At 47.3% G+C, this 14417-nt stretch overlaps 1 protein-coding gene across 1 annotated transcript; it reads right to left on the reverse strand.

Moving 5' to 3' along the window:
• Positions 1-411: 411 nt before the first annotated feature.
• On the reverse strand, positions 412-13681 carry si:dkey-91i10.2 (uncharacterized protein LOC555224 homolog). Its single transcript, XM_036545690.1, has 8 exons — positions 13572-13681; positions 10310-11498; positions 9898-10177; positions 6593-6770; positions 4565-4787; positions 2719-3326; positions 1971-2116; positions 412-1493 (listed from the first exon to the last, which is right to left on the reverse strand). Exons 2-8 carry the CDS (start codon positions 11466-11468, stop codon positions 677-679), a joined length of 3411 nt encoding a protein of 1136 aa, XP_036401583.1. The 5' UTR covers positions 11469-11498; positions 13572-13681; the 3' UTR covers positions 412-676.
• Positions 13682-14417: the final 736 nt, after the last annotated feature.

Raw genomic sequence — 14417 nt, forward strand, 5'->3', positions numbered from 1 at the left:
ACAAGATCTTGGGAAGGAGAGCATGGGCTACATGAAACTATCAGTGATTATTGCTGCTTTGTAACTTGCTCTCAGCACAGTGATAAAAGGGAGTTGAAGACTAGGGTCAACCCAACTGAAATTTCCCTCCATCAAATTTTGACAGTGAACAAAGGAGCCGATGAAAGGGACAGAATAAAAGACTCATCTTGGTCTGATAACTAAAAATGATACTTTCTAAGTCACAGTCCTCATTATTTTGCTACAGTATTTACACTCATTTGTGCATTTTTGATGACATTTTTGAGGTTCATCATTTTTTTCTTCTTTTTGTTGCAATTATTTTCAATCATGCTTCTCAACACAGAAACCTGATCATTAGGAACTGCAAACACTTGTTAGTAACAAACAGTTTTTACAATCAAAGGCCGGTAAAGTTCCCAACCCAGTCCTTCTTTTAGTCTGTGACGTTGCTGAGATCTTCGTTCTCCTTTGTGTCATACCAGAAAAGTGCATATTTAAGTCATTTTAATCATCTGCCCACATTCAGACAAAAGGAAATTCCACATGATGTACAACAGCAGGTCTTCCATCAAGTCATGAGTTCGTAAAGGGAGTATTAGTATGGAGATGAGGGGGGTCTATTTACACCACTTATCCAACTCAGCAGGAATAAGGCGTTCCTCAAGGTCCAGTCTCAGGACCGGCTCTGGGTTGTGTTGATCATGATGTTGGGGAGCGCATTGCGTCTCTTTCTCCAGGGCCCCAGGTCACGGGAGTACCGTTTTATCTGGCGGAACCACTGCTGCGTGCGGGACTTGTCGGCAGCACGGAGGACGAACGCCTCGCGGCGGATGTCCAGCACCTCGAAGGTGTCGTCGCAGTCGGGGTCGGCCGACACCACGCAGTTGCTGAGGCGGATGGGCTCCCGCAGCACGGTGAACTTCCCACTGCTCTTGTCCTTGATGAGCACCAGCACACCGTCCCGAATGGGCTCCGGAGGAGAGCCCTGGCCCGTCGGCCCGCCGCCCTCCTGGGGCCCTTCGGCAGCCCGCTGCACGTGCACCATCAGCAGGCTCTGCACGTTCTGGAACTTGAGGGCCTTGCTGCCCTTCTTCGCCCACTGGCCGTCGGCGGGCTGCGAGATCTGCAGGGGCCCCTCCATGACGAAGCGCGTGCTCTCCCTGGCCCAGCCCACTGTCCTCATGGACATCTCCCGCATCTCGATGTTGACCACCTCCCGGCTCTTCCGGCTGTCCCGGCGGAAGGAGCGCAGGGACCAGGTGGCGCCCTCTTGCTTGGTCCGGGTGTTGATGTGCTCCAGGTGGGACTCCACGCGGCTCTTGGCCTCCCGCAGGCGGGGGTAGTCAGGGTGACACTCGGTGGTGGCCTTGCTGATGCGGCTCAGGAGCAGGGGATACTTGGTCACCCGTTGCAGTGGCGCCATCAGGAAAGACCGAAGGTTCATGCGTCGCAGGGCTGTGTTGTCATTCTGGGAGACGTCCAGAAAGATCCTGGGAGGGTGACAGAGAGAGAAGAGAGAGAGAGAGACCAGAGAGGGTCAATGTAAATCTCTTTATTCGGGTCACAGGGGAATGACGAAAGATGAAGAGATGAAAGAAACATGGGCCTAACTCCAAACCGAACATTGTGAGCATCACAAGAGAGGCTGAGTCACGTCAGCGAGATGCTTTTTGTGTCTAAATATGAACCATTGCTTCAGCGCTCTACTCAAAATAGCATTTCATTCATCAATTAATGATGCTGTTCTGTCACTTCCATTAAGCAGTAACATCAGGCGAGCATGTTGAATATGCTGCTGCAGAGGCCCTGCTACAGACTCCCCTCTTATGAAGACACCTTGAAGAGGTACACATCCTAGCTGATCTCAGAGGGAATCACACCGAAAAGACGGTGAGCATGAGGCTGTAAAATTTCATCCAGTATTGTAGTCTCCAGAGTGCTGCGAATTGCAATCCAACACTCCATACCTCAACAACTCCTTCTCCTTCTCCAGGGTGTTGAGCATGTTGACTGAGGTGGACTGCTGCAGGCAGTAGGTCTGGAAGGCGGGCAGCATGTTGACAAACTCCAGAAATATCTCCCCAATGCACACCGTCAGGAGGTCCTCATCCCCCTACAGGTAAAATCAACAAACAAATTCTCAAGGCTCTGTTCTCAAGGGCAGCTGCTTTAGAGTCTTACAGATACAGAGCACGTTTTCAACAGAGTAATTCTCTTATTTGAGAAGTAAGGAATGTGGGCTGTTTTAGGTTATATTCATGGAAGACAGGCTGCAATGTTTCTTTAAAGGCAAATAAGCGTGGCTCCACAAAAAAATAAAAAGCAGTGAAAATGATTACAGATACCAGACATTATGAAATCTACTTTATGAGGTCTACTGGCTTGCTTCATCAAATTACACAATGTCCTTCAGGCTCATTTTCAAAATTGTAAATGAAAACTGAAGGTCAAACTACAGACAGATAATTCATATAACCTTCCTGAGTTGCCTTTAAATGTCAGTAATCAGCAACCCATCAACTATTTATTGTGGAAAAATATGAACAATATTATGGGCCCGTGAAGAAAAATTTGTTTATATTTATTACACTAGTTTATATATTATACATTATACTACACTACTTTAAAAAAGAGCATTCTCATTATAAAGCACAATACTAAAAAAGGCGCATTGTCACTATACTTCTAGTGTGGAGTTGAGGAGCAGTGTCTCACCTGGTCGAAGGCGTGGTCAATGCTGTCCTGCAGGTGCTCGGTGAACTTGTCGTTGACATCGATGAGCTCCTGCACGTTGCTGAAGACGATGGCCAGCTGCTCGGCGGTGAGCAGGCCGGCGCTCTGCATGGGGCAGTAGAACTCCTCCTTGATGATGCGCAGGTCCTCCCCGTAGCTGCTCTCCGTGTTGAGAAACTCCAGGATGGCCTCCTTCCTCTCGGTGCGCTGCTTCTGGCACCGGTCGCACATCCTGTCCCCGGCACCGCCACTGCCGCCGCTGCGGGCCACGTCCCGCTGGCCGCAGTCCGGGCAGGGCCGCTGGGCTTCCCAGGCCCTCAGGGAGGCCGAGGGCCTCTTCCATCCGCGGGCCAGCCCCGGCCCGATGCCGCTGTCCACCCGCTCCACGTCGGCGGTGCGCCGGGCCTGCCGCGGCTCCTCGTCCTCGTCGCGGTCCTCCCGCTCGTCGCTCAGGCCCACCACCCCGCTGTCGGCGCTCAGGCTGCTGACGTTGCTCCAGCGGTGCTGCGGCTGGGCCCCCCGCGCCACGCTTAGGGCAGCAGCCGTGTCCCCTCCTCTGGGCTCACAGTGCCCCCTGGCTGCCACAGAGGCTGTGGGGTAAAAATACTCCTAAGCCACACTCAGTTGAACATGCATTCATTTGATATTATGACAGACAGTGAACTGCAGCATACTGTACCCCGTACCCTCTGCTTTCCTCTGATCTAAGGAGTTCAATTACAATTTAAGTACAGTTACGCAATGTGCTTCTCAAAACCCGACCTTGAATTTTGTTGAGTCTAGCTCCCGAAGGATGGCGATTTTGAAAACATCAATGGAACTTTCCATGTTAAACGGGGTCAACAGCACAGTCTGATTGCCATATTGATGAACAACCGTTATGTGTCAAAGAGCGATGTTGCAGAGACGGGTCAGTATTTGCAAAGGGAATTCTAAAGAGGAAGAGGTGAAAAGGTTCAGCGGATGTTAATGACCTCAATTCCCTCAAGACATGAGAAAGGTCCATGAGATTTTTAGGGCATTCTAGTTATGAAACTGTGGAGGAAAAGGACTATTATAACATGGACATCATTTTGGAGCTGCTGAAATTTCCACAAAAAAGCAGTCATTGCAAAGAAAAACACTTGAACTGACAGAATATTAAAAAAACACTTCTGCCACAAGTGCAGTCGTTAAAAAGATAAAAGATATACTGGAGGCAGATGTTTTCTTATAACACATCTTTTATCACACGATCACATCTAAAGAAACAGATATGGTACAGCTTGGCTGCATACTGTTCAGCAGTATAAAATGGGACCACTGTCAAATTCAAGCAGAAAAAGCTTGCATTTGACACCTGTCCCATTTATCTGCACTTGTCAGTGTGCAGACAAGCCCTACCGCATATGTTTATATATAAATTTACAGCACCAACACAGCAAAAGCACAGCATTTATGGGTCGGAGGGACAGTCCCAGCAACAGACAAACACTGCTGTGCTCAGCTGAAAGGGGTGTTCTGCAGAAGATCGTCAGCAGTTCACCCTCAGTGGCTGCCAATTATAATGGACATCTGAACGGATTTTGAAATTCATTTCATGTTATCTGGAAGAATTACAGACGCTTTTCAAAGGCTGAGTTTCAAATGTTGGGTAAGTCCAACCAAGCGCTCTCCCTGGGTTTTACTTTGTCACAGTGCCATCCCAGGGACCTTTTAGGCTCACTGTTCTATCTCAATGGTCAAGGTGCCAAGTGAAAAGAGCGAAGGTTGGACAGGGGAAGGCCATCTGCCCATCAGTCCTGTAATTCGGTGTGTTCCCGGAGAATGCGGAAGCAGGGGAACTTACAGCTGTCTCCTTGCTGGTCTCTGTCCCGGTCCTTGTCTCTGCGCTGGCTGTGGAGCCGGGCCACGGCGGCGATCTTCATCTCCAGCTGCTTGCGCTTGGCGGCGTCGGCCGGCATGGGGTCGCTGAAGTGGGGGCGGAGCCGGCACTCGCGCTGGGCCCTCGTCGCCCCGGCCAGCTCGTAGGCCGCGTCTGAGCTGGACCGCCTGCAGCCTGGGCTCAGCTGCTGCTGATAGGGGGAGAGACCTGTCACTCACTGCTGTCCACTCCCCCACTGCTCAGGAGAAGCCTTTCAGAATGTCAATAACGACAGAGGAGGAGACTGATAAATTGAAAGCCCAGAGGAGGTGTGTTCACTGGATTATTGGTTTAAATTCACCTAATTTGTGAGGTATAGATTAACCAATCAACAGGACGATCGTGGAATGAATTACAATAAGTACTGCTCTGAGCAATATAATCCAAAAATCCCAGGGCTTCAGGAGGATAGTTTTAGGTGTGTAATTTTAGCATTTTCAGGTGGCAGCAAGCCCTGATGACAACCCACTGCCTGCTTTTGTTAATCCAGGATGGGGCACTATTGTTGTATTTGTAAATCAGACTGGATAAGGGTATAATACATAAACAAATAAAAACAAAGTAAACTGAAAATAAAATGAAATGAAATGTTAATAGGTTTAGTTTAATTTTGAGTTGAAATCCCTCAAAGGTAAGTGCTGTAGCTTTTTGAACACTCATGCATATTGCTTCATAAAACATACATTGATAGTGATTTGAATGATATGCTATTATTTTCATCTGCTATTTGTGAATATATTTACCTCTACTCTATACTGACTGTCTTTTCATTTGCAAAGTACTCCTGCTTTTAAATAGTATGTGGAAACTGAGACTGAACATAATTCTACCAATTATTATCAACCTATCATTTCAAATGCACGATCTTTTGGGAGACACTGGGGAGACATTTAAAAAATTTGAGCCTTTTTGGAATGTCGACAGTATCACAAAATGCATCAGACAAACGCATAAGTGGCTAAGTTGTGAAATTACTTACATTACATGCCTGTTACAAAGAATACAGGAATAATGACATTTCGATAGTGAAACTGCATTTGCATTAATGTCTGTTTGAAGGTCCAGTGACTGCATCTGTATCTGACCTCTGACCCCCTGCCAACAGGTGAGACTGACATCATTGAGAAACATTCTGTCTATACAGTAGCAAATGAGGGGTGAATGAAAGTACCAATGTTTGTCCTAAACCAATGACCAATGAAGAAATAGTGCAGCTCAGCACATGGCATGGTATTGCATGTTTGTGCATGCATACACATATGAGAGGTGTGCATACATAAACATTACAGTGGAACATGATTGACAAATTAATGTTTTCAGGTGCTCTGTGTGCATGAGACACCAGACATCCCAATATCAGGTATCGCACAGAATAGTTAATGATGCAGCTGCTGTGTTAATGCATTGCAGGCTTCATTAGAATGCTGCAGGGGCACAGAACATGCATTAAACCAGATCCTTTGCAAACACCGAGCTCTGTGCAATGAAACACAACTCACGGATAACAGTAAAGCTCCTTTCCCTCTGAAACATTCTCATAAAAAATGCATGAATGTAATAATCAATCAAAGACCGCTGTCAATAACACCCTCGATTTCGAGCCCAGAGACGTCGCGCAACACAAACGGCTTAATTACCAAGCTCCGAATGGCACTGCAGACAGTCATGCTCATGCAGAAAAAAAGGAATACAGAAGACGGGAACGGAAAAAGAAGCACGATTTCCACCATGAACCTGTTTTGATCCTCCTAGCATTACATCCTGAGACGGCGCGTGGTGTGTCTCACTGCATGTCTCTGACGGACCCCGGGCTGTCTGCGCGCGGCTAGCCGTGCAGTCGGGTGTCCTGTCCGTCCGGCTCTACCCCCACGCGTGCGCAGCGGGTGGACATGGCGCCGAGCTGCGCAGAGGTCAGGTTAAAAGGAAAAAAAAAGAGAGGGGGGGAAGCCTTACGCATTCCGCAGGCTCGCCTCCTCCAGCGGCGGGCTTGTTGTGATCCTCCGTGCTGCAGGCCGGCATCGTCATGGAAACCGCACTGGATTGACGGGCCGGCTGGGGAGCGGTGATGTCAGCGCCGTTCTGGTCACGTGACAGCCTGACGGGGGCCTCAGCGGTGATTTCTGCACTGCAGCTGATGTGGGGAAGGGGTGGGGGGTGGGGAGTGGGGAGGGAGGGAGTTGGAGGGAAGAAGACAGTCAGGCTGGTAATTATAATTCTTGGCACTTCCTCATCTTTCCACGCCTCATATCTGTGCCGTTCAGCACTCCCCCACCCTCCGGAGCCCCCTGGGAACCCTCCCAGCGCCAGACCACAGCGGCTCGCGCTAAAGTAATTAGACGCATCAATTCACATTAACACCTGAACTCTGTTACCGCAGGGCAGGATGCTCTGGTCTGTATCCACCTGCGTAATAGATCTTCCTGATTCCTTTGTGTGTCACCTCACCCAGAATGAACGGTACTGTGTGGAATTACTGAATCCCTATTGTGTGGTGTACACACATCAACAGAGACCAGTCTGACATGAGCATGGTGCTCACATATTATGTGATATAAGGTCATCATATATCTGTGGAAACACATTATACACCTATTTATGCCTATGTGTTTTTAAAAAGCGATATTGTTCACTGGCAGGAGGAAGAAGAAACACAGGCTATGTAATACATGTATGACAGATACATTCCTTGTATTATTCCACGGAAGGCTACTGTACAATGCAATTACCATGAATTACACAACAGTTTTTGTTACTTTCAGTTTTTCTTTTGGCGAAACAATCAGAACAATCAGATATGTACAATGAAACAATGAGAAATCTACATATGTACAGTACTGAAATAAGACTATTGTACCACTATCTTCAGATTTTGTTCCATCGTTAGTATGTTGGTCTACTGTAATTGTTGGTTTTGTTTTGTAATTTAGCACTGTCTAAAATCAAGTCACACCTCAGAATCCTGGTCTGACTAGCAGATTGTCTCACACATCCTTAATACCATCTGATAAAACCACAGTTCCTGGTAAATTCAGACCAATGTTACATTAATTGGGTCTTACACAACTCTCTTCATCAGAAGTCATTTACCTGACTCATTAATGCGGTCCAGGGTGGCATTTGCATGCTAATAAACCACTGTGGGGCTCTGAGACACAGCTGCCGTGTTGTGGAGAGTGACAAAGCGCCGCGCCGACCACACACACACTTTAGAGGTTTACTTTAACCATCGGACCACTTCACTGCATTGGAGAAACTGCTCCACAGACAACTACTTTAATGTGAAGCACCTTTAATAAAAACAAGCGTTTTCTTACCCTTGTCGTGGCAGCATTCATGCATACTCATTTACCTCACTGAAACAGCAGAGACCAGCCCTTTCTCAGCAATGAGTATCACACACGCACCAGCTACCGTAAATGAATGATGACTGCATTCTGTTTGAAAGCAGTAATAAAATGACAAGTGTGCTCCAGTTGAAATAACTGTCATTAAACCCTCATCTCATAGATATTCCCCGTCACGTAAAGTATGATTCATGGCCTACATCGCTAATTTATTTATATATCTATGCACAACATATCACTTCCATCAGCACTCTGATATGGCATTTTAATTAATGACAATTAAGTGACAGTGTGTGGGCTGTAATATTATAGATTTTTTAAACAGGAATACCTCAACAGAAAAAGCTTGTTTGGGTCAAAGAGCAGTTAACATGGCACAGTCTTCACTTGAAAAAGAAAGGACAGATCATGTCCTGTCTGGTGTATAATAAACCAAAATTACCTTAGAACTGTCCTTTGAGGAAAGCAAGAGATTAATTTAGTCATCTAAACATGGGAGTCTTACATACAATATATGGAGCTATACTGACATAAGAAATGTGCTCCCCATAACACAGAGATGGCCCCTGCCCCATGCCTGGATGTGTAAATAGCATTTGGTCTATATGAAACACACTGAGTTTAAGCCTGAAGGAATAACATTAAATTCTACCAAATGTATGCAGGTGCAAAAATTATATTTCAGAGAAATAATGGCAATAGTACTTAATATTTTCCTTAATATGTTTTGCTTAATAATAGACTTTATGCATGTCTAATATTAAACATATAATGCATCTCATTTCAGATGGCTTCCTGTCAGATCTGTTTAGCTTTTATATCAAATATCGTTCCCAGGGAAATGCTGAATTTATTTCTTTATTTTTTTGCTTCACACCAATTGCACACACCATTCATCAGCAACTGCATTGCAGACGATTCTGAAAGATAGACTGGAACTTCCTCATTGTGTGCTGCGTAGAACGGCATTGGTTAAAAAAACACCAAAAAGACATCTTTCAAAGACTGCTTTTTTTTATAACCGCAGCTTACAGTGCAATAAATCTTCTCAGTGCGGCATCTGAGTTTCTCTGACAGCTATCAGACTGTTAGCCTGCGACTTAAAAAAAAAAAAAACCGGTTGGCAGATCCATCACATCCCTCTGACATGCGCTCAGTCTGAACTTTCTACCTATTAATCACCCCTCAATCTGCCAGTCACAGCTGCTGGCATGACGGAACACATGGTGAGAATCTGCAGGAAATCTGAGGACCCTCTAGCTCTGCCTTTTGCAGAGTCACATCTGAGCACCCCACACCTCTCAGGCAATACAATGCACTCTGATACCCACTCCTCCTAACACCCTCCCTGTAATGAAATAAATCAACAAATACTAATGAACAGCGCTACAGAGCGATTGCTGCAACACAACAAGCCCTTGTAATGGAGTATTACAGACCTGCAAAAATCCGGGTTGATTTATTTCTAACGGTGCTTTTGAAATGCAAGTTGATTTTTTTTTTTTACTATCTGTAGTGGGGAAATGTTTGAACCTTCCCCAAAAAGGCACAGAGATTAAAGCCTGCCTTTGAACACGTATCATGTATTAGAGGAAGTCTTGCAGGTTACCCAACAACGGCATATATTAATGTGGTATTGCACTCACTTCTTTTCATGGGGCTGGAGGTGGATTTAATATGGATTCAGTGCAGAAAATCTGAATTTCAACTGGGGTGCCATTCATTTGATTTATACTAGCCTGTTTCAGGTGAATTACCTCAGTAGGGTGCTATGATGACGCACCCCCTCTTCTCTCCACAATCCTGTTGGCACACACCATGAGAAAACTGAGTTTTAAATTCTGAGCCTGAGTTACCAACATGAATGTGAGTAGTTTAATTCCTTTACCCAGCACACAGGAAGTGAAGCCTCACCTCTTTTTTATCAGGTCCAGGGCAGACCCAAGGAAGCCATCCTTCATCTTGGAGATCTTGGCTCCGTAGCTGGAGAGGTCAGTGCCATCCAGCAGGAGGGCCGGACAGCAGCTGGCAGGGCCCTCCGAGCTCTTACGCTGATGGGGGAAGGCGAGATCTGAAGCGCCTTCCTTTGCGTTTCGGGTGGTGTCCACCGCCTCCTCCTCCGCCTGGGCTGTGGCCAGGGGCTGCAGAGGGGAGCGGGGTGTGGGGCTTGTGCAAATGGGACCGGCCACGGTGTCTGCGCCCCTGTGCTGACACGCCTGCTGGCCTTCCCTCCCGCTGTCTCTGTGGCATTCGGGCGACTCAGCGACGCTGTCAGTGCCAGTCTTCGCTGCGCCGCCTGTCTGCTCCCCGCCGGACGAGGCCTGACATTCTGCCTCTTTGCTCTGACTCGCCTCACCCCCAGCCTGACCCCCGCCGGCATCCCCCGCTCCTGTCAGCGAGGGCTGCTGACTCTGCTCAGCCTCCGCCCGCCCGCCCTCCTTCTTCCTCATCTGCTTGAACTCCTCGAAGGTGGGGATGTGCAGCCGGCCCGCGGGGTGCCTCCTGCGCTCCGGCACGGGCGACCTGCCGGGGCCCAGCGGGAGGAGGGACTCCTCCGTGCGAGACTTGGCCACCTCGCCGGGCTCGTCGGCGGGGCGGAGGGTAAGGTCAGGGGTGCTGCTCTGCCTCCGCAGCTGCAGCCTCCTCAGCGCCTCCTGCTTGATCTCCTCGGGGCTGGTGATGTGGCGGGTGGAGGCGGGCCTCGGCCGCCCCCCCGGGTCCTCGCGGCCACCGGGGGCACCCGGCCGGGGCGCGGGGTCCTTCTCGCACAGGTCTGCCGGGACGGCCTGTGGGCGGAGAGGCTTGTGGGGCTCCGTCACCCTGCTGCTCTGCAGCCGGAGCTTCTCCTTCAGGCCCCGCCTGGCATTCCCGTTCAGCACCCTCTCGTCCACCGCGGGGAAGAGCCACTGGGGGAACAGGGGCAGGTCCTTCCTCGCTGGCACCCGGCGGGGGCAGAAGGCCACGTGCTCTGAGGGGCCCTCGTACCAGTGGCTGGTTGCCGTGCAGCGGAAGATGAACTCGCTGTCCACGCTCCCGTAGGGGGCGCCGAAGCCGTAGAGGGCGGGGTCAGAGACCGCCGCCCAGTGGAGGTTCTCCATGCTGTGGTAGAGGCGGCCGCTAGCCGCGTTCACGCACACCTGGGGGGGGTAGCCGTGCACGGGTGCCGGCTGGGCGTCCGCATGCTTCAGCGGGTGCATGCTGCTGGTGGAGCAGCACCTGAGCCCCAGGTTGGTGAGCAGCGCGTTGCCGTCATAAGCAGGCATGATGGGGCACGGCCCCGGCACCCCCTGCAGGCCGGCGTAGGCTGCGGCTTCCCGGGCTGGGTAGGCCGTCAGGGGGCCGCCCAGGACAGACAGGCCGGCCGGCAACTCAGTCATGCATCGCTCCAGGTCCATACCGCAGCCAGCAGGGGGGGCCGACGCTGAGCGGTCACATGGCGTGGCCTTCACATCTGGCATCTGGGCTGCCAAAGTGCGAGACTCCATTCTTCTGAGAGAACCATCAGGACCCGAGCCCTGGGGACATCAGAGGACACAAGAAAGGGGGGGGGGGGGGGTGTCAACCTGGCAACAGCAGAACACTCTACTTCTGACATCCTCAAAATGCATGTCCTTCAGCATCAATTATTCACACCAGGCCAAGTGCTTGTAAAAAAAAAACACAACAACCTTAATCTTAAACAACCTGTCAACAAAACACAACTCAAAAATCCATCTGAAAGATTGGCACTTTGAATTGCAACATTGTTTTGTACTCTCGCATTGTCAAAACCTATTCATGGTGTTTTTCTTCTATAATTATGATCTAACCTCGTTATACATTAAATATTCATCCCCAAAATTTGGTGGGAAGGGCAGCTGGAGCACTCCCTTTCAAAATCAAAAACATGACAATCCATCAAAGACTTTAACAATGTAAACATAAAACGCAAGCCACATTAAAATGTTGAATAACCAGAGTTCAGCATAATTACCATGTGTCTGATGCACGAATCCATTACTTGTATAATCACATTATCATTCTAAAAATAGCTGAGATGACGGCACGAATAAAATGGATCATTCCCCAGATTAAACCTTGTGAAATGAGAAAATATTAAGCCTTTCTGACAGTAATGAAGACTGCCACATTGCAGCTGCATTAATAAAGCCCGCGGCATTCATTCAGCTAATAAAAGATGACGCGTGGCCCTGGACAGAGCGTTGTGCATTTGACTTCTCTCTCCCACCGTGATTACTATACAGTGAATCTTCTCCCTTTACGACTTGCACAGCCAACCCAGTTTTAATCTGCTGGAGATACTGGGGACGGGTCAAATGGCACAAGTTATGAAGCAGGATAGCTGAATAATCTTTGTTGTATGTATGAATATTATTGCCGGCAATCAGATTAGATTTATATGAGTAAAACTGCTCAGTCTATATTGCTTGTCAGGGTTAAGAATGGCCTGGTGACAGAAGATAATAAGTCATGTATTATCATTTATATTTGTGCAATATTGAAGAATGAGAGGAATGCTGCCTTCCATATTCAGTGATGTAATTAAACAGTGCCTCCAAAGGCATTATCTCAGTCTAATTCATTAGCAAAATTAATTAGCTGTGTGCAACAACCAAGTCAAGTATTCTAATTATTTAGATCCGACAGTACGCAGACCCATGAATAATTTCACCCGCCCTGGTGGAATTCGAGCTGATTCCATCTGTCATATCTCTGAGAAGAAGATTCTCACCCATGTTGCACCCCTCTATTTCTGTGCATGTTTCCTCTGGTAAAACTGCTGACATGTGAATAAATAGACTTCATTAGCATTAAGGGGCTTGTAATGTGGGATTCACCGAGCCATGGCCTTTCATTTGCATTGGATTTCTGTCTCTGCTTATGGCTGATGGGCAGGTGCTGTTTTTTTCTTTCAGATTGAATTAGTTTTGATCTCAATACACACAGAAGGGCTGGTACCGCTGGCTGTAATGGACTTTGTTTGGAGCTCAGCTGCTCAATGCACCTACGCTCCTATACGCCATCACCGCAGAGTTTTACATACTATTTTACACAGAAATAAAACCGTCTAGTTTTTGAGGACATGACTAGGGAAGTGTTTTCTCAAGAAATAAGTCAATGGGTGTAAACTTTCCTCTTGAACGTGTTAAACAGTGATGTGTGACAAACAACTGTTCACCAATAAATTCTGTCCACTCAGTAATGATGGCATATGTATCAAGACTGTATCTGTATTCTAAAAAACTCCCAAGGACAGTATAGTATTAGCAAGAGTGAGTGTAGGTGATGAACTGAGCAGTCAGTTGTGCAATGTGTAATATCCGTGTGTCAAATTAGTGTCATTCTTTTTGTTATCAACACTAAAAGATAAACGCGAATGTTTTGCTGGTCGCTTTCAGTGGTGGTCATTTTCGATGGACACTCATTGCGTAAATCGTTACGTACTGCGCTGGCTTGGTTCTGACCAGGACTGAGGATCTAGCTCTCTGAGGAAATTACACAACGTGTGGCATCGCATTCCGTCTCCAGGGTTCTGAACGGAATCATCTTATTACCGCTGTTTCCGTTCCGTGCCCGTCTGCTCTTACCCCATCTTAATCAAGCCTCGGTGTCTGTTCTTTGGTCCCTTCCGTTTCAGGTTGCAGTCTCTGGCTCCTTCCCAAAAGCTTGGCTTCTTTGAGTTCCTTCTGGAAAGCGTGCTGGCAAATTTTCAACCATTTAGGACCCAGACGATTGTGGCCTCAAGCAGTAAGCTCTGAAAAAGAGAAAATGTTTGGGAAAAAAAATCAATATGGATTCCTCAAAAGACATAATGAATTCTCAAAACTGTCTGTGCTCTGAAGGAATTATGTCCGACTGCAGCACAAACTGTACATTCATTATCAAAGAGTGCACTCTTATTTTTTCCAAGAGGGAACAGAAAACAAGCTATTAAAATAAGAAAAATGTTAAAATTAGCCAGTTGCATCACAAGAGTAATGTAAGTGACTTAACAGGGATTTATAAAAAATAAAGCTACTGTAGCTATTTCATATTGATTATCAACTACAAGTATCTTTATCTGTTCAAAGTCATGTGAATTACTACAGCCTGAGTACAGCAACAAAATCTTTTCCAAGTAATTCTTTTTAACCAGGTCTTGCAAGCTTCCAACGCGGTTTAACATGGATTTGTCAGTGGAAGAAAAGCTATTATTAGCAGGACCATCTACGGGGTTTCTACAGACCAATATTAGGTATTAATATATTAATTAATATAAGGCAGCAGCCACTGAAGCCAACAGTCACCTTTAATATCACAAGCCAGATATTTCACACAGAAATCAGGCACAGGCACTACAGAACTAACATAATTGCCAAGAATGCAGTAGGTACACAGTTATTACTGTTTTACTTTTACAGTAAAACAGGCATTGGTTTGACCCACAAAAGGTT

Source organism: Megalops cyprinoides, chromosome 14 (assembly GCF_013368585.1).
Source record: "Megalops cyprinoides isolate fMegCyp1 chromosome 14, fMegCyp1.pri, whole genome shotgun sequence".
In the NCBI taxonomy this organism is placed as follows: Eukaryota; Metazoa; Chordata; class Actinopteri; order Elopiformes; family Megalopidae; genus Megalops; species Megalops cyprinoides.